Raw genomic sequence first — 27,645 nt, 5'->3', positions numbered from 1 at the left:
GTATATGTCTATATGATATTACTATTGTTATGTACCGGGGACTCCCACCCCGACGACGGGGAATGATTCAGGCATGTGAATCTATGAAAGATACCCATAATACTGGATAACGCCTTCATACATGGAAAAAGTACACTTTGTTCATTGATTCCCATAATTCTTTACTCCTAAGGGTGTGAGTTGTGAGATTCTATGGCTGCCGCTCCTGTTTTATCCTCTTTCTCCTTGATGTACTAGACATAAAGGGCAGACTAGACAAGAAATAGTGAGATACAATTCAGAGAAAAAAAAAAGGAATGCCACAGTGGTGGCAACCTATCCTGGACTAGGGAAATGTGTGGTAGGGGAAGTGGCAAGTGTAAATAAGGACTTTGAAAGAAAAGCAGACATTTGAGGTGAGCAAACTTAGAGTGTCGTTGCTATTGAGGGTGCTCTATACAGGAGCTGCTTTTCATTTAAACTTGAGAACTACCCAGAGGTCTCTGCTTCTTATTTTGTATAATTTATTTGGCACTCTAAGCCCGAAAGGGTATTGTTTTGACTTCTACTGGGTGCTCCATTGTGTCTGGACAAGGCTGTACCTCTCTGAAGAGCTCTAATGAGAGCGAAATACGTGGCAGGGGTTGCTTGTATTCATTTCAGGTTGGCTTGGTTGGTATTTTACCAATTCAAAGCTGTAATATTGTGCCTGTAGTGGTAAAAGGCTTTTGCCATTTTACAGCTCGGCATTGATAGCACAGTGTAAATAGTAAAAGACTTTTCCCCTTTCTATCTCGGCATCGACTTTGATAGAAAAGCAGACATTTGAGGGGGAGTGCTGTGACGCTGGTGTTGAGGGTGCTACACACAGGAGCTGCTTTCCACCTAAATGTAACTACCCAGAGTTTTCTGCTTCTTATTTTTCATAATATATATATATATATATATATATATATATATATATACACACATATGTACACGCAAATGTGCAGAATGTACTATGCTCTTAATTACCATTGTCTAGTGAAGGTAAGGGACCATGACTCATGAGAGGTGAAGCTTCAAATAAGTTATGATGAACCCCCCCTTGCCACATCAATATTAATAAAAAGCAAGTTATACTCTGCACATCTGCATATATTTTTTACGACATGTCATTTTTTCATGTTTACTTCTAACAAAACCAAAACCAGAATGCAAGTAGTTAAATGTGTGCATCAAAATAAAATCACAAAGAAGAGATGTGTGACTAATAAGAGTTCTTTCCCTGCATATGGTAATTCTTACAATCAAAGTGTGAGGCAGCTAAACATGCATTTCTCAAGTCAATTCTGCTGTATTGTGGTAATAACCCTGAATGTGACCTTTTCACTGTAATAATATAGGTGTGAATGTGTCATTATTAGTGCAGTTACTCTACACGTTTTTATTGTGATACATTTATTTTCCCTGCAATGGTTGCCGATTGGAAAAATAAATTATCAATTTATTGTGTATTGAAGGTTGAAAAGCATAAGATAACATGAGTTTCCTCTGTCCTTAAAGAACAGGCAGACCCTGTTGGTGCCCTCGCGTGGGAGGTTGACACACATTAGCAAACGGCGTCTTTAAAGGGAGACTACAGCAGTAGCATATGTGTGTGGAAGGGGGTGCACCTTATTACGGCCTGCCCCCCTCAATAGCCATACAAATCAAAGGTGACCATTTTCCATGTGTTTGACAGGTTTACGCAGGGCGCTTTACCCCACAGGGACACATTACAGGGTAACCTCTGGCCGTACACCGCGCTCGCATCCCCCGCCGGTGACATACCGCTCCAATTAGCCCTCAAGGCGGAAGGATCCGGGAGGCCACGCACTCACCTCGGCTCAGTCCGTCAGGCCCCCGGAGGATCCGGCACTCTTCTATCTGGCCGAACGGCGAGAACATCACCCTGATGTCGTTCTCGTTGCATTTCTTCGAAACCATGCCGATGAACAATTTTCTGTCTTCCACGGCTAGAAGATAAAAAAAATAATAATGAATGAATGAGCAAAGGCCATTTCATCTCCTTTCCCTGTGATCAACGCTTCATTACCACATCAAACCGTGCGAGCCGCGCGCGCGCCGCGGAGACAGGTCCCAAGGCAAGCATTTTACACGTACAGACCCGGCATTTCTTACGTCCCATGGTCTGTGCAGTTACTCATAAAACGGCATATATTTTTTTCTTTTAAAGTGAGAACACGTGATAATGTGACACTTTGAAGAACAAAGCAATAGAATAAAAAAAAAAGATTCTTCGAGGTGATACAAAGATATTGTTTTAATCGAATTGATTCTCTGCAGGCTAAAAAAAAGTTTCTCGATTGAACTATCAAGGTGGGGAAGAAACACGTATTTAAAGGGGCTACCCAGAGACTAAATCTAATCTGTAGATGAACCTTCTGATTAAAGCTGTTCTCCTTTTTACTTTTCAAACAGCTTTAAAGGAAAGATCACAACAAGCAGCAGCATCGCGGTCAATGCCTTTTTTATGAAAGCTCCACAGGATTTCAGCAACAATCTTGCTACTTTAAAAAAAAAAGCTAATTATTACAGGAGAGTAGAATATATAGTAGGTCAGAGCGGTGGGGCATCTTTCCACTATTTGCTCTTAAACTCTGATTTAAGTTTCCATAATTTGCAGATAGTGTGCATTGTGCATATGAATTGGTAGTCAAACTAATCCGAGAAATCCTCGGCACTTTATTAATTTTTTAATTCTTCCTTCACCACACAGCGACCTGCGAAAATATTTTTGGAATTTAATAAAGCTCTTATTACGGTGGACAATAACATTAGGAGGAGAATAAACACTATTATGCAGTTCATATGTCCCGATGATTTTTGTAGGCTTACAGCTTTTCAGTGTTTCTTTAATTCTAGAACGGTGGCCACACACAACAGGCATGAATGAAGCTGCGATGGAATCAAGATGAGAAGGGAGAACAAAGGGGGATTCATTAAAAATAAGGAAGGGAGGAGAGATGGTGGATACAGAACGCAGAGCAACTGCAACCAGACATTTGGGTATTTTATGCAGAACACTATCTCCAGTATGTACATATGCACCTTTTCCATATCCTACCAGAATTTGGTGGCTCCAGGGAATGTGAGGGCTAAGAACATGAAAGATGTATGGCTTTCAGAACATTTCCTTTCCAGCTTCTATCACACATACATCTTATTCTCAAACTCTCATGCCAAATGGTTAAAGCACCCAGAAGCTACATGTATGACATATACCTGATGGGCTTTACCTGACTATGGGGATCATTACGATCGTGGTGAATCCGCCACTGGCAGCCTGCCAGTGGCGGATTCATCGCCAAATTGCGACCATACATGATGGCAGGCGGTCTGCTGGCGGATGGGAAATCCCTCCGCCACAGGCAATTGCTCAGATTGCCTGGCAGACCCGCAAAGCATACCTAGAATGGTGGCGCTGCCTAACAGGCACTGTCCACCATATTAGGATGCTTCATCTCCGCAAGCCTTGAATGGCGGTTCACCTGCCATTGAAAGGCTGGCGGAGATTGACTTTGGAGGCCCGTTTCGGGGACCCACTTCAGATGGGGCATTTCCCTACTGCACTTGGGGGTACCTATGGTGCCCCTCTATTTTTCCCTGCACTATGTGGCTAGCACTGCATGGTGCCTGCCACATAGTGCAGGGAAATGCAAACCCTGCATTTTTACCATTACGGCGGGTGCTGTAGACTGCAGCGCCCACCGTAATGGACTCAAGTCGTCCGCCATTGTAATGAACCCTTATGTCTCAAATTCAGTCTGTTTCCTGCTGAATAATATTTTAGATTTGTAGGTTCCCCTCTGTCTTTTTATTAAGCTCTGTGTTATTTCAAGACAAGCACTGCAGTTGGATAATGTGCAATGCCTGTCTCCTGGACCTTACTGGCCCTAACCTTTGTGAAACACTGTGTAAGGCTGACGGGTTGACCCTCCACTACTATTCTGTTTCATGTTTCCAGCACACTTGTATTGCTCCTGATTTCTATCCCCATTTCTCTTCCATGTGGTTCACAGGACTTTATTCCATGGGCTCATGGTTCTGAGAGCCAAGAACACAACATTTATGATAAACATTAACAAAGACATAATGAATAGACCACATAACAATTTTATGAACATTAAACCAGCTCTAAAGACGAAATCCTCACTCATTAGAGAAAGCTGGCCTCACTAACTTGACAATCAACATACTCATGGTTCTTGGATGTAGCTGCTGATCCTGGTGTGTGACAACTACTCATAACATCTCTACAGGCTATCAACCGCTGACCAGATTAAAACGTGTATGGTGCAAAATATTTTAAAATTGATTCTTGGCTCCACTTGGAGTCAGTGGGGTGCTGGCATGAATAGTGTCATGTGGTTGTTTTTTTCCACAGATTCAGCGGCATTCTGGTCTCTTATTTTTCAGTCTTTTTGCAGTAGTAAATTGCACAGGCAACAAGGCCCTTCTAAGTATCACCAATTGGTGGGGTTAAAGAAGGAGGGGAGGATTTTTCAGGGAATGAATATCTGAAAGTAAATACCCAGCAGGGCTTTAAGTGGGTCTGAGCACCGGCATTTTTTTTCAGGGGGCCTCGAAACGGGTCTCTATCGGGCTCTGTTTTGAGCCCTGACACAGGCAGCCCGTTTTTTCCCCGCACTGCAATGACCACTGTTTGCTGTCACTGCAGTCCGGAAAAAAGTGCCAGGGCGCAAAACAAAGCTTTATAGAGTCCCGTTTCGAGACAGCACCAGGCACATGGATGTGCGCTGCTCACACTGCTCACTTCTCAGTAGTAGAGAAGTTACGGCATGACGTCATGCCAGGGGAGCGTTGTGGGTGAAGGGAAATCCTTTTAGAGTCATTTTCTTTCTGGATTTCCCTTCTCTTTCTGAAACTCCGGAGCAGCAACATTGTGGTAGGGTCACCAAGGATTTAATTGGAAGCTTTGTCAATATTGTATACAAGTTATAGTTGCAGCTTATTTATCTTCTGCAAGTAATAACCATTGACAAAGCCAATATTACTTACTTATTGTAGGTATGATGTTACTTGTATCAAATATCTGGATGCAATGACAGAAACAGCAAAATACAAGTCGGGCGGCACACTATGCTAAGCACAGATTTTTTGCGTAAGTGATTTAAAGCCACGCCCCTAATTACACTGGCCACGCCCCTTTGAGAGACCCCCCCAGTTTTTTCATCCCACTTAAAGCCCTGATACCCAGAATTAATGTGGGGATCAAATGCGAGGTTCCAGTCAATGTGGGTATCTCAGCATCTGCAGGGCAGTCAAATGGGAGTATCTAACCCAATTTGGGCACAGGAAGCTCTCTTTCATGGAGCTGTTGACATGTTCTCTAAACTTGCTGCATATTGTTTGAAAGCCCTTTCATTTGATGTGAGTTTGAGTGAAAACGGTGCCAATTGGAGAGGGTATGTAAATATGTTAGAGCAGGGGTGACAGGGAAAACCACTGAAATTCTCTACATGGCACTCTCTGAGTAGTTCGTTCAACTGGGAAGCAGATCTTCAATTCATCACTTATGACCCAGTATGGTCGGCAGAATATGCAGGATGAGGGGGGTCACCTAAGGGGCAAATCTTTTAACTATAACTCACAACATCACCACATTGATAACTACTAAAATGGGGCCAAAGTAGTGCCAAAATTATGAAACACAACTTCAGGGCTAAACTAGGTGAAGCAGAATTGTGGTGCGATGGTGCACTTATTTACTATTACTATCAGGAATCACACATTTATTTATTTGATTTATTTGTACACAAACTCTGCAAATGTATAAGTCAGAAAGTGTTCACCCTTCTGTCTTTTTGCAACAGCACAAGATATTCAATTTAGTTTGACCTGTAGTGCAGTGATACATTACGGTAAAATCATTCACTGATTGAGAACCCAATGATATATGCCACTCCTGTTTCACGAATTCTAGAAACTAACAAAGACATTTCAATTTTGGAACCCGGTCCTAAGGATTTATGGCCACAAGAAGAAGGTGGCATGGATGAATGAAGGAAGGAGGGCTGAACCTGCATTACTCAGACTTCAGCTGTAAATGGCTCTCGGCGACTCTGTGAACTGAGAGCCTGGAATTAAAATGAGATATCCAAGAAGTGAATGCTGGAGTATGCCAGGGATACCAGTAGTAGCTGGGCTGAAGTGGTGGCAGCCTCTTCAGGCCCACAATGAGGGCCTAACAATGAGTCTGTCAGTCTATGGAATGCCAGACTCACAGTGACGCAGATGTGGCAGTCCAGCCACCGCCGCACTGGTGGACTGACCACTCCATTATAATTCAATTCGGGCAGTCAGAACGCATTTGCACTACTGTAACTGCCTGGGATCCGCGATACGTGGCGGTGGCGCAGCATAGGCCCTGCCAAGAATATAACGAGATCCCTCACTGCCAGCTGTGTAATGGCGGTGAGTCCGCCATGAAACTGCTGGTGGTGAGGGAACATAGAGGGGCCTATAGGGCCTCCTTGGTTTCTCGCTACACAGGGGTTCATGCAGGCAGGTCCCTGGTGTGCCCCCCTGTCTATATGCAACCCCAGTTTCAGCATGGCATGGACTTTACAGTACATGTCATGCTTGACTGTGGCTGACTTACAGCAATGCCTTTCTAAGGCTCTCCTATAAGCCTTTGGAAGGCAGCACTGTGTGCCAGCCGCTGCAGGACCGCCTGCCCGGATTACAACTTGTAATCCGATGAGAAATCGGTGGTTGAGTTTGGTAATGTGGGAGCGGGGAGTGGCATGCCGCCCCGCTACCACACCACCAAACTCAAAATCAGGCCCATAGTATTTACACTGCCTTGGATGCTGAGTCAGTAAATATGATGCCCCATTCACTCCAGGGCTTTTCAGCTGAGCCGGACAACAAGCAACATGCAAATGATGTGCTAGTCTTTTCTTCTACGAGGAAGTTACCTTCTAGTGTGAGAGTTTGGCTAATCACTTTCAGCCATGACTAATATGGTGGGGATAAAAATTGGTTCAAGGAGGTGAATGTTTTTTCTACTCATCTAAACCAATAAGCCTTTAGGCCCCAAAGTCAAGTGTCAGTTCGGGGACTGAACCGTTAACGATCAACCAACGACTTAATCAGAATCTGTCAACAATACAGGTGTTCTCATCCATCCTTATAGGTGTAACAAACATGTGCCTCTTCATCACAGCTTTATTACAATGATCCTAGTACTTAACCAAGGCACTTTGCACATCATTTTGTGGGTGCCAGTGAATGAGAACAGTGCATAAAGTCATCTACATGGAACCAATATTGAAATCCAATCAATCCTTCTCTGCAAGCTCAGTGGACACTTTCGGCGTCTAGAGACACGAGGCTTGGCAGAAACGAAGACTGAGAGGCACAGCCTATCTTTTCATGGTCCTGACTAGTCTTGCCACAGAGTATGTGCAAAGTGTGTTGCTCTGTACGTCCCTTTGATAGTTTCTTACATTTGTGTTCTTTATTTTCTTTACTGTTCTGCCGCCACTCTTCTGTACAAGATTGTTCTGTAGTTTCACTCAGTGAATTCGTATTTAGTAATATTGACACTACAGCACCATTAATTGTGAGATGGTGAGTTCTGGTTCCATCTTTCTTAAGGATCCTCCACTGATGGCTGGTGACGTTCGAAAGTGGTGCTCGTAAAACAATGGGCCTACTGCAATGTTGCGAGCGAGCGAGCTCAAACCACCTACAGGGGGTTCGGGGGGTTCTCCCCGTGAACATTTTGGAAAAAGAGTGGGCAAATGGTGTATTTTCAACCAAATTTGAGATAGCAGGAAGGTTAATAAAGCAATTGTGAATCTGTTCTAACAACGACAGTGAATGGCTCAGCTCTTGTCAAGCTCTTACTCTGTTAACTTGCCCACATATAGTGTCACACATTCCCAGTACCATCACTATATTTTGTCTCCATCTATTCACCTTTCTTGCCAATGGTCCATCCATCTTTCTCTTCATCACCCATCCACCTTTTCATCTTTCCTTTTCTCCCATCCCTTCTTCCTTCAATCTCTCCTTTTCTCCCAGATCTTTGCTCCAGACCATTGAACCTGCCTAGTTATGCTGTCATCTATATAAAATAAATATCATGAACCAGAAATCCGCTAGGGCACAACACAGCGACTGCCCAAAATGCAAAACATGCCAGATGGGTGTGAAGTTCAGGTACAATTTAACACCTACAAAGCAGTTTTAAAAGCTGTGGTGACCTATTAAAAAGCAGTAAAGTTTTGTCATCAGCAATAAGTCTGCACTTATCACACATCAGCACATCAGCAATAAGTCTGGTCTCGTAGTGCACAGTGGCGACTGCAGAAAGGCACCTGTGTGTGTGTGCACAGACGTGTAGGCCTATGTGTTACTACAAAGCAGCATAGAACCCAGCAAGTCTTCATTAACAACCACTTTTCCAGACGCTTTAATAATAAAAACAAATCTTTCTCAGTCACTTTTTCCGTTTTCTTTTCATCCCAAACTAATTAACCCACTCATTGCCAGGGAAGTACACGTTTTCTGTATGTGATCTCTTTGTGTTTTGTGTGTATGGCTAGGCTTTCATCTCAGGGATTCCCTTTATGGTGAAAGAAATTCATAACCCCCCCCCCCCCTCGCTAATTTGCTGATCCCACAAGGGAATGGTTATCTGTCAGCTTCCTCCCTCCTCCACCCCCAGCAAACACCCTCACACCCAGAGAAGAGAGGCACATGGGAAAATCATGTTTTAATCACTTATGTTTAGGCTGACAGTTTTTTTTTCTCTTCAGAGCTGAGTCTTTCATGTTTACCAGTGTAACCGCTGCACGCCAACCACTAATACAGAAGGCCAACTCACACATGGTTACTGAAATCACAGATCAGCGCACACCAACTTCCCCAGACTGTCCTTATGTAGAAGTTTGCTTCCCTTTTATTTTATTTTTCAATTCATCAGACATTTTTCTTAACAAACCATCAAAGCACCCCGAAGTCTCATAAAGACTTTGTTTATTGATTTTTAGTGGCTTGTTTTCAATGGACAACACCTTTTTTTTGTTTAATGCATTTAATATTCAGATTTAATTTCTGTCCCAGACACCTGATTTCTGCCTATCCCAATTCACCAGTGTCCCACAGGCTTACAGTATATTCTAGACTGCAGGACTAGGCACGTTTTTTATGTGTTGCAGGTGGACATAAAACGCATTTCTGCCGTGTAAATCCGTCTCAGTCCCCACAGCTAGAAGAGTCCGTCCGTATATTTCTGTTACCAGGGACCTATCTGCACCAACAGATTTGGATATCGCTATGGTGTATGCTGCTCCCTGTCAGGTACATAAAATCAAACAATTCGCTCTAACAGTCACTTGGCATCTCGCAGTAGCCAAGCATTTGATTTATCTGCAGCTTCCAGTGGTATGTCCATTCCCCTTCGTACCTCTCTGCGGTTCCCTCCATTCCCGTGACCACGACATCGCTTTGAAGCTTCCGCCTGGGAGTTCAGGCGTTATAAAGAATGTAGTTTGAAAGAATACAATTCAGTACCCTGTGCGATCACGGCTAAAACCAGTGAGACCAATTGGCAGGTGTTCAGTTCTCTACTTCCCTGAAAAAGATTTCACGTGAACCCCTGATGATAAGTCCCTTCTTCTGGATCTATGGTTTGTTATGTCATTCAGGGAGGTCCGGAGTCCCGTCATCAGAGAGGAAAGGCAAGGCATTCACACATTTGCCAATTCCAAATGCCAAGTTTCAAATTGACCACGGTGGGGGGCCGTGCTTTCTCCAACACGATCCCAGCTTTATGGAACAAATTGGATCCAGAGCTCAGGAAGGAGAGCAATCTACTTTCCTTCAGAAAGAAACTTAAAACCGTACTATTTAAACAAGCCTGGAGCAGGTCTTAGGTGCACAGCTGGTTTCCAAGTGAATTTAACATCTATCATGTAAATCTGGTCACACCGCGCTTAGAGACCCTGTGGTTATAACGCGCCATACAAATTAAATAAATAAATAAATAAATAAATAAATAAATAAATAAGTTGTACACAAGGCATGCCACATAATCAGGCTTTGAGGCTCAGGCCGACCACGAGGTCACTAGGTCTTGCAATCGCGGCCGGCATGACGGGCGGGGGTGGGGAGGAGTGGAAATGGGGTGGTCATGGGGAGAGGCAGGAGGGGTTTAATTTAAAAAAAATGTAAATAAAAGTTACTGTCCTGCACAGCAGTGCCACCTCAGATGGGTCCCGAGTCCCGACTCCTGCCGTCCTGCATTTTCCAATTCTATTTCCTCCAGCATCAGGTCTCATCGTCATCACAGGCAGCCTAACCACCCCCTCCAATCACAACACTGCAATGGCAGTGTTGTGATTGGTGAGGCGCAGCTGAGCACGCCCCACCCGGGCGATTTTCTTTACGTAAAAAAGGGAGAGTGGGCGGTGCAGCTGAGGGCAGGGTGGGGAGTGGCTTGCCCACTGTTGTGGTTATTGACTGCTTGGTCGGCCCTATTGACTGCTTGGTCTGCCCCAGGCCAACCAAACAGTCAGCACGCACAACAGTGGGCAAGCCACTCCCCACCCTGCCCTCAGCTAAACTGCCCACCCGCCCTCCCCAACCAGGCATTTCTGCTCTCCCGCAGTGCGAGAAGCAGAAACATAAAATGGTAGTTTTTACCATTTATGTTTCTGCCTTCATGCATTGCGAGAAAGCAGTGGAACGACGGCCCCACGCCCCAATGGGGGAGCCGCACTGGGCTCCTCTCTCTCACTTCCACCGGGATACAGAGTACAAGCATGTAATAAAGTTGGGTGATGTAAGCAAGCACTGTTGGTACAGGCACCATGCAGGAATGTGGACATGCAATTGATGTCAAAAGGGACCGGCGTCCATTTGGAAAGGATTGTTAGATTTCAAGTTAGTGAGGCCCTTACCTGCTGAACTCCAATGTGTGGATTGAGCCTGTCTGTCTCCTAGGAGATTCTGAACAGGAGAAGCAGCTGCCCAGCCCACACCCCCAGGCCAGCAGACCATTGGCTATTCAGCTACCAGGCAAGTCTGAGCCCTACTGTCACACCTGCCCAGGCCCCTTAAGGCCTTGCTGGGTGCACCCCAAATCATTCTCCTCCATATTGTGAGTTGCAGCCTACCTTTGCCCCAGATTGCAGTGAGCTGAGTCCAGGAAGTGGTAAGGAGACAGACTAGTGCTGTCTCTTCCCAAGACAAAAACTTGTTTAAAAAACGATTTTCACTTTCTGTATTTACTGTCTATGCCTGCGGTTGTTACTGTTAAAAATTGTAGTTTTAGCCTGCCTGTAATTGCATATTTTATCACCTGTGTTGTGTTTTAAATTTGTGGTTTTCCCTGCCCATGATTGTCTCCATTTAGTGTGTTGAATTGTGGGATTTGCAGTCCAACCTCTGTAGTTTGTCCCTCTCATTCCTTGGTGACAATTCTGTTTTCCCTCCAAATTTCTCCTTTGCTCTGTGCTAAGACCTGTATGTTAAAACAGTGCACTCCCAGGCACCATTTTGTGTTCACAAGCCGGTTTAAACCAGCCCCCCTGCACGCCCCACCCCCCCTCAGCAACAGAGAGTTTTCTACATCAGAGGGTGCTTCTGTGAGCTGCTTAAACTGTTTTACTAGGGCCTCTGCACTTCGTTTTTGGGCCAGCAGGGGGAGTAAAGTTGTATTCAAACAGTATTGTTAGATTTCAAGTTAGTGAGGCCCTTACCTGCTGAAGTCCAAAGTGTGGATTGAGCCTGTCTGTCTCGTAGGAGATTCTGAACAGGAGAAACAGCTTCCAACTCCCTGGCCAGCAAACCTTGTTTGAGGTTGCTGGGACCTTATATGGTCTGCTAGTGGTTGGTACATGTCTACATTGATTGGTGGTTGTATCTGGTGTTTCTATTGGATTAGGGTTAATGTCCTCATTGGTTGGGTATTTGAGGGTTTGGATTGGCTTCTGGCTCTGTGATCCAATCATTGTAGGGTTGGGACTAGGGCTAGGGTTAGGATTCCTATTGGAAGTAGGGACTAGGGCTTCCTATGTTATTGGTTGTTGGGAGTGGGGTGGGACTAGGGTTAGACTTTTAATTGGAAGTGGCGATTAGGGCTTCTGGTGTGATTGGTTGCTGCACTAGGTGTGGGACTCAGAGTAGGATAAGGCTTTCTATTGGAAGTAGGGACTAGGGCTACCTGTGCCATTGGTTGCATGGACTTGGGATGGGACTACTGGTAGGGCTAGGGCTTTTATTGGATGTAGAGATCATGGTTTTTGAACGGATTGGGTGCTTGGACTAGGGTTAATATTGGCTGCAAGGTCCTGGTCTCCTATTGGTTCTAGATTTTAGGGCTAGTGTTGTGATTGTATAGTGTTAGGGCTAGGGTTCCCATTGACTGAAGGGGTCACCTGATTACTAGGGCTATAAAAAAGGCCAGGCTTAGGGCGTCTCAGCCCGAGCGTCGAGGCTAAGGGCAGCGAGGACAAGGGCAGTTGCCTGTTTGAGCCTGTTAAGGGAAGAGAGGACAAGGACAGTTGCCTGCTTGAGCCTGTTAAGGGCAGAGAGGACAAGGGCAGTTTCCTGTTTGAGCCTGTTCGAGACTGTTTGGGACTGGGGCCAGAAATGCTGCCCTTTTTCTCATTTAGCAATACCCAGCCTACACCATCCACATCCACAAACAGAGCAACACACTCACACCAAATGTACATCATGCACAACACTATGCACAGATTAATGTACCAGCCTGCACTAAAAACCCAACCAAACCACATCTACACACCCTACTATCCCAACTATCACACATATCCACCATCACCTACAAACAGTACACAACTCTATCCAATACCACTAACCAATACAATCACTAACACAACGCCAATCAACACCATACATAACTATATCCCATTCAGACACACTCTCCCTGCTGTAATTACACCTAACTGACCACCTTTTTTCACTAACAAACGTATAATCATCCTTCCATCAGTTGTCCAACAAACACCCTCCACTCCCTTCTACCATAATAACACTAACACACAACACACACTGCACACCACCACACTTTGTAACTCTTGCAACAAACCAGTCTAAGATAAACACTCTCACCTCTACTTCATTCCCTCCTACACACAACATACACTCTACTCATAAACACATCACCTCCCCCTCTACGTCACACCCACCTCTCACAAACAATACTACACAACCAAATCCATTGCATGAAACATATACATCAGCACCCTTTTTCACTACTCTTCAAAAGCAAACCATATCACACGCACCAGCACAACAAGATCTTCAAAGCGCAACACCCCATAATACTTACCATCACAAAATACAAACATATACCCACCTTTCAAACCACACAAAGGAACAAACTCCAATGCCAAGCTTTCACTCTTCAACCACACCTAACACAGATACAGAAATACAGCACCTCTCTTCTAACCGCCTCTCATCTATTAGACAATTTAGAACATTACTACATGACCCACATGCTGCACCACCTCCCCTGATCATACACCTTCCGCCTTAAACACACACAAAAAATATAAGCAACATGCCACATGTCACAACTTTGCTTCCCCATGTCTACTTCACAACAATGTTACACCACAAAAGCAACACAGCACACCAACTCACTCTCAAACACCATCTCCAACACATACACATGCAGACCCATCAAAATGCCTTCTTAGCATGCTGGATGAGGAACACGATACAGAACAGCTACACCATTGCTATCCTAATACAGCTAATACCAGCACTAAAAAAACACCTTCTACAAACCCCACACAATACTGATCACTCGTCTACCAAACAAAGTCCCACTATCACCAAAGGCCAATCACTAAACTGTCTACTAATAAATGCTCGATCCCTCTCTAAAAACAAGCATCACATCTACAACCTTCTCACCGATGCAAAACCAGACAGACTATTCATAACCGAATCATGGTTGGGAGAAGATATGGCTCCAGTCCTGCATGAAGCCATTCCTCTAGGCTATCAAATAATCACCCAAAATCGTATAGCCAAAAAAGGAGGTGGTCTAGCTATTGTATTCAGGCAAACAATATATATCACTAAAATTGACAACATCTCTATAAATAATTGTGAGGCTCTTTTAACAAGATGCAATCCTACACCGTCTTCCTCCTGTAACCCAGCCGCACTTCTAGACACAGTTTCAAACCTGATAACAATACAGTCCAACCTATGCGTTCTGGGTTACCTTAACATTTGCTTTGATAAACCCAATATGACCCATCCAAAAACTATATTCACCGGCCTAGACGCATTGAACCTGCTTCAGATTGTCCACAATCCGACACACACCGCTGGACATATCCTAGATGTAATTTTTTCTAATACTGAACTAGTTACCTTTCAAACTATAACTCCAGTCACATGGTCAGACCACCACTTGCTTGCCTTCCAACATAAAACGCTAAGCGACTCATCTAAAACGACATTACATCCATCCACCTATCGGCCGTGGAACAAACTCAATTTGGAACACTTGGAAACACAACTAACATCCAGTACAAATCTGAAAAGCATAAATTCTGTTCGAAATCTAAATGAGTGACTTTTGACATCCTGATACCACTCAAAACCACACAACAGAACAAAAGAAAAAAAGCGCCTTGGAGAAACATAGAAATAAAAGACATAAAACAACAAATTAGAAAGCTGCGACGTACCTGGCTCAAAACAAACACCAAACAAGACAAACTTCACCTACAGAAATTTAACAGATTATACAAGTCTGCTATCAAAAAAGCTAAGAAAAGGTACTATTCAGATAGAATTCAAAACGCTAAATATGCAAATAAAGAGTTCTATAAAATACTCAATGAATTTCGAAAACCAAATTGCCTAGAAGGAACTCATCCTGTTACTTAAGATTTCACAGACAAACTGGCAAATCATTACACGGACAAAGCAGACACATTTGAATCGTACTTAAAAGAGAAACAAAGCACCAGCACTAACACTTGTACAAAACAACAATCCAAGAATGGTCTAATCAAGCCTCTCCGTCCCTTCCAACACATCTCACACAATACATTTATGGACCTGGTCAAAGCAAGCAGGCCTTCCGGCAGCCCTTCTGACCCCTGTCCATCACAAACTTTCAAGACAATTCTTTTAACAACCTCTGCTGCCACTTCAGTAAGAAGAATCATCAACAATTCCTTAACTACTGGAATATTTCCAGGAGAACTCAAAAAGCCATACTTACGCCCTTTACTGAAGAAAACAAACTTGGACCGGCTGAACCATGACAACTACAGACCCATTACAAATGGACCGCTCCTGGGCAAACTGATAGAAAGAGCAGCGTTCGTCCAGATGTCACAAATCATTGAAGAGAATGACATACTTTCAGACTTCCAAACAGGATTCCGACCGGAAAGAGGCACTGAATCTGCCCTCCTAGTCATCTGGGATGACCTAAAGAATACAGTTGACCGCAACGGGGTTGCTGCGCTACTCCCCTTGGACCTCTCAGCTGCCTTTGACACGGTTGACCATGACACTCTGAAACAAAGACTCTATGAAGCCAGCATAGAGGGAACTGCTTTAGACTGGATAGCGTCCTACCTTCGAAACAGAACTAATGTCATCCATACCCCACCTTTCTCGTCCAAACCATACTCCACAAAAGCCGGGGTCCCTCAAGGTTCTATCATCTTGCCCATGCTTTTCAACATCTACATGAAGTCATTACCAGTACTGATCAATAAATTTCACCTCACGTGCTATAACTATGCAGATGACACGCAAATACTCCTTTAACTGGAATGCCCCAAAGGCATTGGAAAATCACCAATTTTCAGCTGTCTCAGAGCCGTGGATCAGTGGATGACATGGAGCCATTTAAAATTGAATGCTTCAAAAACTGAAATACCCACGTGTGGAGATTGGAAACATTACAAACCGCTTGCCACATGGCCTGATGAACTGGGATCACTGCCTAAAGTATCGAAGGAAGTAAGAAACCTCGGAATGACCATGGACTCCAAGCTGTCGATGAATGCCCAAGTGGATAAACTAGCAAGATCAAGCTTTGCTACTATAAAAACGCTGCAACATATTTTCCCCTCATTTGGGATTTCCACACAAGGTCCAAGCTACCATCTCCCATGTTCTGTCCAAACTCGATTACGCCAATAGCCACTACCACGGATCACCTTTAACAACCATGAAAAGATTACAATGGATTCAGAACTAGGCTGCTAGACCACTCTTGCATATCAAACCGCAAGACCACATCTCCCCTGCCTTGAAAGCCCTGCATTATTTACCAGTTGCCAGAAGATCCACGTTCAAGCTGCTTTGTATCACCCACAAAGCAATACATGGAATGGGACCGCTCTTCATCAGGAATAAAATCACCAAAAACATTCAACAAAGGAACCTCCTCTCTAAAGGAGCATCTCGCCTCAAAATCCCACCATATAAGAAAAAAACCATGGGTGGCACATCCTTCTCTGTTCAAGAAGCCAAACTATGGAACTCTTTACTGACAACGACAACCACCTTATCTTCAGAAAACTACTCAAGATTTGGCTCTTCCCCATATAAGCACCATACGCAAACAGAAATTTACAGCATATCCCTCTGTATACAAGCATTTCTTTCACTATGGATATGTACCTATCTTTGTGTATTACTTTGTATATACATGTAAAATAATTATGTTGTTGAGAGAAAAAATAATAAATAAAAATCATCTTTGGTCTACATCTACATACTTCCATTGTGCATCTATGTACCTTCCATGTACTTGTATCTGTGTGTCTGTTACCTTTCTCCTGAAAAAGCATATCCAATGCACTACCCTATTACTCATCCTGTGCCTCTATCAATATCTTTAATCTACATATACTTAACTCCTTTATGTATCTATATACTTTCAATGTAATTATGGATCTATATATTTATCACTTTCTTCTAATTTAGCATTTCCAATGCACTACCTTTTTCTCAGCCAATACTTCGCTCAATATATCTTCTAGCCCAACCTTCTGACTCATCCCAAACTTCTTCTACTACTCCTTCCAATGCACTACCCTATCTCTCATCCTATCCATCTATCAATATATCCTCTACATCCACTCTCTTTTATCCCAAGCCCCATTCCACTACTATGATTTCCAAAATAGACTAGACTAGACTCTCTCCTACTCTACCCCTCCTTGCATCATCCGACACCTCTTTTAATATACCGATCCCCTAAAACAAACCTTTCTAAACTCTTTCCTCTAAGTCCTCCCCTCCAAAACTCATTTTTACTCATCCAAAAGCCTCCTCCTATTGCTGAGACCTAAAAAAATAAAAAAAATAAAACCTCTTTCACTCTTTTATCCCTCCACTATCCTTTCCAATCGAAATTACAGACTAACATGTTCACTTATCATATTCCATATTAAACTATACTAATATACGACCCAAATAACTGAATAACATATCCACTACTCAAATTACTTCATATTTTTTTTTACTGTACTCATTTTCAACAGTAATCCTTTTATGGGTTCCAGAGTGGCGTGCTACTCGCCAGAAAAGCGATTCAACGCCCATCAGGGGTAACAAGTGCTTTATGAATGCAAATCTTTCTCCCCTTTTATCCCTCCGGTATCCTTCTCACTCCAAGTAACTGACTAATATCCACCCCTGAAATTAGTTCATATTTCACCATATTAATTCACCACTAATCCTTTGGAGGCTTCCTGAATAGCGTGCGCCAACAAGCGCTAAATAAATACAAACCTTTGTCCTTCTCAATCCTTCTGCTATCATTCCAAATCCAAATAAATGACTAACCTATCCACCACTTAAAATGTACTTGCATGTTTCACTATACTAATTCAACACTAATCCTCTATGGGTCCCGGAGTAGCGTGCTACTCGCCGAAAATGCACTTTGACGCCTGGTCAGGGGTAGTAAGCACTATATAAATGCAATTATAATACAATATAATATTGTAATTGAGAAGCAGGCTATTGCAATGCCAAATTAGTTGGTTTAGGGCAGTTGGCAGAGGAACCCGTGGATAGTGGAGACAGTTTGGGGCACACAGACAATTGGCACTGGCATCACACAGTCATTAAGGCATTTGTCACTGATGCCACAGGTCCTATTCAGGCAGTTGATATAGAGGTCACAGATGACATGCAGATGGTTGCCACTTATGCCACAGGTGGTATACAAGCAGCTGACACTTGTGACACAAGTTCAATGACTGTATTTGATGTCATATGAGTAAAGATGTCACAGAGTCATCAGACTGCTAGCACTGATGCCTCAAAAGAATAATGTCACAGGGTTACCCCATAGGCACCTGACACTGCAGTCAAGGGGGCATAAAGTCCTCTGGCACTGATTTCACAAGCAAGACTACGAGTATTCACTTATGCTATCAGGAAGAAAGCTGAGTGGATTTTGAGCATTGCAGGACATTTTTTATTTTGCTCTCTGGACCACTAGCATTTTAATCCTTATATGTTGTTGCTTGCGTAACGACTAGCGCCTTACCTAGCATATGAAAGCGCCAGCTGGTATGCAAGGAGGTGATGGATGATTTAACATTTTTTCTTTCAAAATTAGTGTTTCATTGGTTCTCAATTTGATAGGGCATTTGTGCATGTTTATACGATTTACCCAGAGGCATAATTTTAAATAGCGCCATGAAATCTATGTAGCTCAGCAACGCTACAGAACCATTGTGCAAAAATCTCACGTTACTCTTTGGCCAAACCACGACCAATGAGATCTCTTCTGCAAAGAATAAAAATGAATCGTCAGTGATCATGCAGGATCTGACCTCGAGAGAGATCTGAAGGGATCTGGTTTTAAATGTTTGATCAACTGTGTACTTATGGTCTATTGTTGACCAAAAACGTCTTCAGTCTGCTTGATCTGTGCCAATAATCCCCCTGCATGCCACAGAACGCCCTCTCAGAAGCAGCACAGCAGCCAAGAGCTTAGATCATTTCCAGCCTTCTAATCCTTTTGATTAGTCATGAGGCCCATGACACAGGTGACAAAGCCGACACTCTTTGCTGCCACCTGTGGGTTACAGTTTGCAATAGCATGCAACGTTAGTGCGCATGTTGGATGGAACAGTTGATTTTGGGTAATGGATCAGGCAGGCGTGCACCCAATCCAAATATAGCGATCATGTGTCTGTTCCTCCAGATATGGTGAGGAATAGCTCAGATTTCTAAGAGCAACGCACACAGACTCACACACAGGATTTCCATTAATTTGCCAAGAGTAAAAGTAATCCAGTTTCAAAACTCGATTTTCTTTTTCTTGAAAAGCTTATTATACAGTAGTGTCGCTGCTCATGATGTGAACCTGTCTCCTCTTTAAATGGCATGCAAATCCAATTCATTGTTAATGAGCAGCCAGCCCTGGGTTTTTTCCTCAAGTAAAACCATGCAGCAAGCTTTGCTACCGAGAAACTGCAGTGCAGGGTTTTCTTTCTATTGTTGTGCAAATGATTGCAGCTAATGAAGACATGCCTTCATACCAGCACCCAGGCATTTTTTAAAGCAGAAGGTAAAATAACAATATTACAGCCTTTGCACATAAACTAGTGAATGCGAATAGAAAAAAGTCAGTCAAAAAATACAAGCGATAGTTCCCCAGTAATAAGCATTTCAATGATATAATCTGAATACGAGCCTTCGGGAATAGATATCAAGCAGCCAAAATAAGTGTTTCACCTTCTGCTAAGGTCTGTTTTTCCTGATATATGTTTGCTTCAAGTAGAAATGAAAATAGGAATGAACAAGCATTGCAAATACATCTGGTGTTGGATGACAGCATTTTGACTTTGTTGATGCACGTTTTGTCATATTTAAAAATGAATATATATTGTTGGGTAAGCTATGGGGCCCTCGCTCTTATATAAAAGAAAAAACATTAACTAAAAGCAAAAAAATATTTTCTTGTTTCAAAAAGCATGCATTGCTGCCATAGTAGTTTCAGGCACTGAAATGAACTACTTTGAATGCAGATGTGCTCATGGTGGCAAGGAAGAATGCAGTCACACACAGTTAAGTTAGACAATGGCTGGAGTAGACTGACCCAGTTCCCTATGGTATATGCCGTAGTGGGTGAAAATGTATGTGAATGACAAGAGAACAATGATTTAGAGGGCTGGCTGAGAGCCCTATAAGCATGTCATATGTGCAATTTTAGCAAAATCAAATGGTCTTGGCTAATGCCAGTCCTTAAAATTGTCCTTTATCACAATGTCCTTCTAGCTAGCCAGCGTTGCGAACCCATAGTACTTATTCTGTAGCTCAGGGATGAAGAAGGTCTTTTCACCTGTCTTTCTCTTTCTAAGTGATAGCGTTGTGGCTGATGAAATGTAGTACCTTTTTCAATGATGGCTGTGGTTGCAAACACACTAATCCTGTTTCTATGGCACATAGTTGTAGGTGCTGATGTGGACCTTTTTATTTTGCTTGTAGAGGTCTGCGGCACTGTGCTCATTGTTCTATATCTACAGCTCATGCTTGCGAGTGAAGGAACACTTGTTCAAAGAAGTTTTACACATGATTATAGGTTTTTCATTTCCATGCTGTATGTTCTTTAATTCTATTTCAGGTGGTCATGTCTGCGTATTATATTTTTTTTGTCTTTTGTGGGGTACTGCTCAGCGATGTGGTGCTGACACTGCCAGTTCTTTTGCCATGGGTAGGCGCACTGGCTTCTGGTTGTTGTATTGAAAATGTTCTTCATTGTTGGCACTCGTGATATATATTTTTTTTATTCTGGAGAGGCCTGCTACTTCAATTTCTATGGATCATGCCTCTGGGTGATGGCACCTTGTTTAGTACTAATATAGTTTTGACACTAGTAATATTACTATAGCTCATGCCTGCGAATGTGCAATATCTTCTTTCTACAACCATGCCAGCAAATTCGCTGCATGTGCTATTCTTTTGAATTTTGTTTCTGAGGGTTGTGGTAGTGGTGCTATTTTTTCCTCCACAGCGAAGAACTGAGAGAAGTCAGTCGATGAGGAGGTGTGCTACCAGAATATTTCTGTTACAATAGAGTCTAACATAAACAGTGTCGTAAATGTCACCTATGAAAATATTGCCCAATCCAGTGCTAAATTTGAGTCGGTGGTTTCCGGTGCTCGGCACTGGCACATAATTGTCAACATCAGTACTTATTACAGTCTGCTACATGGTGGCACTATTTATCTAATTTAAAGATGAGCACAACAACAGTTGTTTACTAATTCAATATATATTGAAAATGACTAATACCTGCTACCCAAGCTATTCTTATAGTTTTGGAGGCCTGGCATAGTCTGAATTCTCACACTTGGGAGTGTGATGGTTAGTAATTGTGTGGGTACTGTCTCTGGCAGCTTTGGTAGGGGCACTAGGTGGTGCTACCTGCAGTGGCCTCCTGCCGAGAACCCTGTCACTTATCTTTTTAATTTTTTTACAAATAAGTACTGGCCCAATTGGAACTAATATTAGAAAATCGTCACATAATGGAATATTTTTACAAGTGAAATTTGTGATAGAATACACTCAACAGGTGGTATTTCTGCATGCAGTATTCTGACATACATATGATAGGGCGATACCAAGTAAGAAAATAAGACAATGAGTGGTACGGGTTGAAGTGGGACATGAAACTCGGGAGTCAAGAAGTTGAAGTGTGCTTTTCAGGTAGTTACAGCCACGTGCTGAGCTACAGTTTGCAGGCACCTCGATTGCACAATCACATTTGCCTGCTCCATCAGAACATAAAATCTAGACCCCTTTAAAAGGGTTCCCACTTCCCTATGCATCAACATCCTCAAACTGCACGCAGCCTGTAGACTACAGCCATGAATAAAATAGTAGTCACAAGACCTGGAGATGGAGTTTAGAGGTTTTGGATAATGTATCAAGGGTTGAGCAAGTTGTGGGACTCAAAGATGCAAAGGGATACACCCACATACACACGTAAAAACAGTGTATGCTTTTATAGGCTGAAGGCTTTGTGCAGTAGACAAAAATAAATCCCAGGTGCCCTGCGAAACAATCTGATAAATAGCAGGGAACAGCAGAAATTAACGAATTAGAGAGTGCCACAAACAAAGACTATAAGTATGAATTAATTCCTTTTTCCACGCATTGCCTTTCTTTACAATGAGCAACAAAGTAGGTCAGTGGACTGCAGAAATCTGTAAGCCTAACTTCAAGAATATAGGCTTGAGTCCCGGTAAGCCCTTCCACACATCTTCTCATCTTTCAAAATTAGAGAAATAAGTACTGTGTAATAGGGTAACTGGGAACCCTGCTATTACACTGCTTTGCGACTCGGGTGATGAAGTGCTACAAAAATAACTGTGAACTAATAATGTTATTAATCTTACACCCTGCCACAAAACCTCAGATAATTTTCCAACATAAGGTTGAAAAAGTTTACTACAAGAAATAACCACTGGGAGGTTACACACTGTCAGTGTCTGAACCCATAATTTGAAATGCAACAGAACTGCCTTTTAGTTTCACAAGAGATAAACAAAAGGAATCCTCAAAACACCTAATAATCCACCACAAAATAGAGACCTTGCAAAATTATTGAATGCGGTAGAGTTTAGATATTACGTTAATGCAAAAGTCAAACCCAAGGCCAATGCCAGGATGTGTCGTCTTCTCACTTAGCATGGAGCGCTGAAAGAACACGGTTTCGAAAGTAGACTATTTAAGTACAGTGGTGTCATTACACTTGGTTATTTTTAAGAACAAACACTACATCTGCATATCTAATGAGTCACACTGCAACGCTTTTTGCTGTCTGGGTGTTCTAAACAACATCACATGCACGCGTACTCTTTATGCATAACATAAGTTGTTGATTTGTATTTTTTGTGTGGATATAGTACATTTACATTACCAAACGCAAAGGACTGGTGCACAAGCATAAGTAATTTCCAAATGGCCACAGGAGACATGATACCAATGTTTTATGTGGTGTTTGGTAACACTTCTTTTTAACACAATGATTTTCTTAATTATTTGACAGCTGCAAGTAGGTAGGGTATTGTGCTATTTTTCTGCCGACATCTCAGACCGGGAAGGTTGTGGTACCCAGTTCTAATGGGATTTCCATTTCCTGTGAAGAATGCCAGGTGTAAGCCGTGTCTCCTACGCTTTGGAGACTTTATTAAGGACCCTGGGCTGCTTCTGAAGTCTGATCCTGACCACTATGTGGATCATGCCCAACACTAGTAGAGAACATCAAGAGCCTGGAGCACTGTGGCTGTCCATCAATCAAAACTAGTTCACAAGAAGACTACGTTCTTTTTATTCTCCTCCTTTGCTAGTTCTCTTTAGCAAAGAGAACTCAGTGCTGCAATTTTATACCACCCACTTTAGTGCAACAAACTGAATGAAGGTCTTCGCACCTAATTGTAATGGCAAAGTCTGTTATCAAGTTCTCTGCTGCCATGGACTGTTTCTGATTTATTAACTGTGAAACACTCAGGAAAATTGATACTTAGAGTAACAGAAGGAAGCAGTATGAGGAGGAGGGGGGTAACTACATGCTTGATTCTAGTATAAGCCCCCGACCATGTGGAGGAATATAAGATATGCGTTTATAATAACCTCACATGAATATTGTCCTGCCAGTGGGCAAATTATGACTCAGAACCTTATTTCATGTCTTGTAAGGATTTGATTCTTCTTTGCCATACGGGGGGGGGGGGGGGGGGGGGTGACGGGGGTCTGTCCATTTCTTTAATTGTAAACTGTAAGATGAAAAAAATCGATTTTTTATTCTGTAATTCTGGTGCATATCCTTTGATTTCAGAGGATCTGATTCAATTTACAATGTTCTAAAAAAGTGAATTACACCCAAAGGCAATGATTTCACAACAGTCTATGGACTGTTCCAAGAAGACAGTTGTGAAGGTACACAAGGTTGTTTGGAGGACTGTTTTTGTTGGCAACCAGAAACCAATCAGAATGAGGCTAACATATTAACCTATTGTGAGTCGCTGAAAGGGCGGCTAATTCGATGGCTGAAAGAACAGTAACTTTATAGGCTACTCTTCCAACCCCTCAAAAAGGATCCCAAAAGCAATCTGATTGGCCGCTCTTCCAATCTTTCAGAACAGATTGAAGTGTTGGGAGCTTTCGGAATGGTTTCTGGAGCATGTCAGGATCCCTGTGGGTATCCCACATTTCCATGGACCACGTTTTATGGTCCATTAAGGACAAGCAGGCTGAACAGAGGACTTTTTCCTGTGTGCTTGGTAAAACATTCACATGTTTCTCTAACTACCCTACAGAGCATAGTTTGGCAGTTCTAAAATCAATGTCACACACCAGGTAATCAAGATAAAGGAAACAATTTGAAAGATTTGCTTGTCATCGACACATTAAGTCCATCACTGCTAACTTGCAATAATTTCTAACAAGAATGGGAATTCCTAAATGGCAAGTGTCTCATTCATATTTTTTCAAAAAATCATTTCTACTCTCTGCTGAGCTTATAAAAATGTTCACAGCGTGTATGTCGGAGAGCAGAACCTTATTACTGCATTATTCTCAAACCTGGTTACAGACTAAGAACAGGGATACATCTAGCAGGCTCCAATTGGCCTCCTAAATTTACAATCATGATAAAAAAGGGTTTTTCAGGCACAGGGTCTGACTGCCAAACGTGATGGCAAATTAGACAAAATCACCAAAGTGGAGAATGATTACAATGTAATAGAAAGCATTTTGGGTGTGTGTACATTTGCGTAAGCAATGTAACTATCTAGGTGCAGGACTTCATATTGATTATAAATTATTTAAATGCATTGGCTAACTTATGACTCACCTCATAGCTGAATGATGCTGTTTAGTTTTCAAACTTACTGATACATAAGGCCTGCTTTTTTTATTACACTGTGGAAGGGGGATCTTTGATGTCTATTGGCAAAAGGTAGCAGGATGCAGACTGATCTCATGAACTGTCTGGAAATTAATTCACCCATGAGCTAATTTTGATCAAGGCCACCACACCTCAGGGAGTTCCACTGGCTCCTGATACACAAACATGCTGGTTTCAAACTCCTGACACACACGCATTCAACGCAATTCACAATTGCCTCCTCCTGTCCTCCTCTTGTCATCAGGAGCCTGAAGACGAGGCCAAGAAGGCTGACTTGCACTGGCCGTGTTCATGAATGCACGAAAGCCAGGTTAAACTCAAACACATTTCCACATGCAACTCTAGTCATTGGTTATTCTTAATAATGTACTTTTCAGGTTAAAATCATTCATGGAATAATGTCACATCAATCATCAACACCTCAAAGGGGTGTCAACAGGTGTGAAGTTTGTATGAAAGATAATTGTGTGGACCTTTTTTAACCCGTGACATAGCTCATCAACAGGTGGATGTGTCAGGAACCAGCCATGCATTATAAACCCTGTTTTCCAAATCTAATCATACACTCTGACTAAATACTCCTGAGAATAATGCAAAAATAACATTTAGCAATGGAGATATATCTTTCAACCCAATTGACAAAGGGTTAATTATTTAAGCACGCCCTAGTTGATTTTTATTAAGAGAAAAAGGAATCCTTTTTTTATCCTCTAATTGTTAGTCTGCTAACACCCTGGTGTACAATCTGTCAAAGTCGCACCTGGAGCCAGAGCTGCCTGAATTAATTAACAACTTTTCTGTGTGTTAGTGTGAACATATGGCATTTAATTACTGACTCAAAGTCTGTGAATCTTTCCACTTTAAGAGTTTAAAAATCACGCTCTCCAACTTCCAATGAATCAGAAAAATCGAAAATGATAGCTCTCACCATGCATTCATGCTTTACTACGTATTTAATTTTCCATTTGAAGCGCTGTTGTTTTCTTTAAACTGTAATATCACATATAGATCACCGAAACTGCATATCTTTATCTCCATGATACACGTTTTTATCATTTGTGTAATTAAATATATAAACATTCATGCATACTTGGAAGCATGAGCGGGATAATACATCACAAGCAATTGGGCATTATGATCCTTTAACAGGAACAAGGAGTGTGGAAGGATCAGTAAATTGAAAATGTCACCAGAATATAGAGACAGAAGCATTTTCCAGATTAACATCGTATTAAGGGGCTGATTTATGAGAGCCCTGCGTCACTTTTGCACCACGTACGGTGGTACATGCGTGACTCAGGTCTTTCATTTCGATTTATGAAGACACACAAAGACATCCTGCATAGCTTTTAGTGACCTCCTAAATCATGAGTAAGGCGACGCTGTACAAATCGCTGCACCGCCTTACTCTGTGCATGGGAGGCTTTTCATGAGTGTTGTGGGTTTTCCCATGCAACACCTATGGAATTTGTCACCAAATCCATACGCCTCCCGAAGAGAGTAGCACTGAGGAGAAATATGTTTATTTCTCCTCGGTTTTTCCTCTTCATGTATGCTGCATTCTGAAGCACACATAGAAAGAGAAAAATGTCTCTTTGGATTGTTTTTGTGTAGGAAGGTGCCTTTTCCTGCACAAAAACAATCCGGCATGCAACGGAGGCACCATGGTGCAAGATGCACGTTGGCACTAGGCTGCCAAAACAGCGCCAGTGAAGGAAGAATGGACAGGAATGCACCGATTGCTTAAATGCTACACTGCCTTATGCCAAAATCCCATAAATAAACCTCTTAGATTATATAACACGCTATTTCTACGTTTTCTTTCCAATCCATTTGACCAGGAATTACATTTTGCTTGCAAGTTACAGATTATCAAAAATATTGGTGCAATTGCAATAAAAGATGTAATACTCTCTCTCACACACACACACACACACACACTGAGTTCTGTACATGAGTATTACTGTTGCTGAATATCCGAAGGAGCCAAGATTACAATAAATAGCATTTTACAGCCGATCTGCATGAATGTTTTCTTTATTGCACTGCACTTATAAACAAAAGTATTAAACCAGATATTGTATTTTCTTTCGCAAAGATTACACATTTTAAAATGTCTTATTAGCCCCAAGTATGGCAGAAAATAGAATTTGTCCTTTGTCCTATTATAGAAAATGAGCAAATCTGTGTTTATTAATGCACCTGTTTATAATGACACGGATAATGGAGTAAGAATCTCGATTTTTGCTCTGCTATCTCAACTTTTAACCCACTAGCCTTCGTTTTTATGGGCATGGTGTTCAACAATGATTGGTCTAGGTATAGGTCCCCCATCTCAGTTCTGACATTCCATGGTTTCCTTTAGGGTCTCTCACTTAGTAGATGTTGGCATTTTACTCTTAACTTATTGTCTGTTTCAGTGGCGGATAGTGATTGAAAATAGTTGCAGGGCATTAATACAAACATACAATTTGTGCTGTGTGAGTGTGCATTACTACCCACTTCCTTCAATTCACCAATTCATCCACCTGTATTCAGCAACTCACTCACCCATTGCCTTCGTTCACCTACCTATTTACATTCACCAATCCACATTAAACTATCCACTGACATTCACCTAACTTATACACCGATCTACCCACATTTATCCAACCCCTGCAGACACCAACTCATCCATTCACACAAACGTACTT

The 27,645-nt window shown here is 42.3% G+C and overlaps 1 protein-coding gene across 26 annotated transcripts in view; it reads right to left on the bottom strand.

Moving 5' to 3' along the window:
- CELF2 (CUGBP Elav-like family member 2) overlaps positions 1–27,645 on the bottom strand; it is a 1,275,464-nt gene that overhangs the window by 207,112 nt on the left and 1,040,707 nt on the right. For all 26 annotated transcript variants that reach the window (XM_086918974.1, XM_086918984.1, XM_086918970.1 and 23 more), the window contains one exon: positions 1,842–1,976. In XM_086918974.1, the coding sequence (XP_086775100.1) occupies positions 1,842–1,976 (135 nt within the window). The remainder of the gene's footprint in view (positions 1–1,841; positions 1,977–27,645) is intronic.

This window comes from Lissotriton vulgaris, chromosome 1_1 (genome assembly GCF_964263255.1).
Source record: "Lissotriton vulgaris chromosome 1_1, aLisVul1.2, whole genome shotgun sequence".
Lineage (NCBI taxonomy): Eukaryota > Metazoa > Chordata > Amphibia > Caudata > Salamandridae > Lissotriton > Lissotriton vulgaris.
Note: the sequence above shows the minus strand (reverse complement) of the source record. Positions and strands in the feature narration are given on the sequence as shown.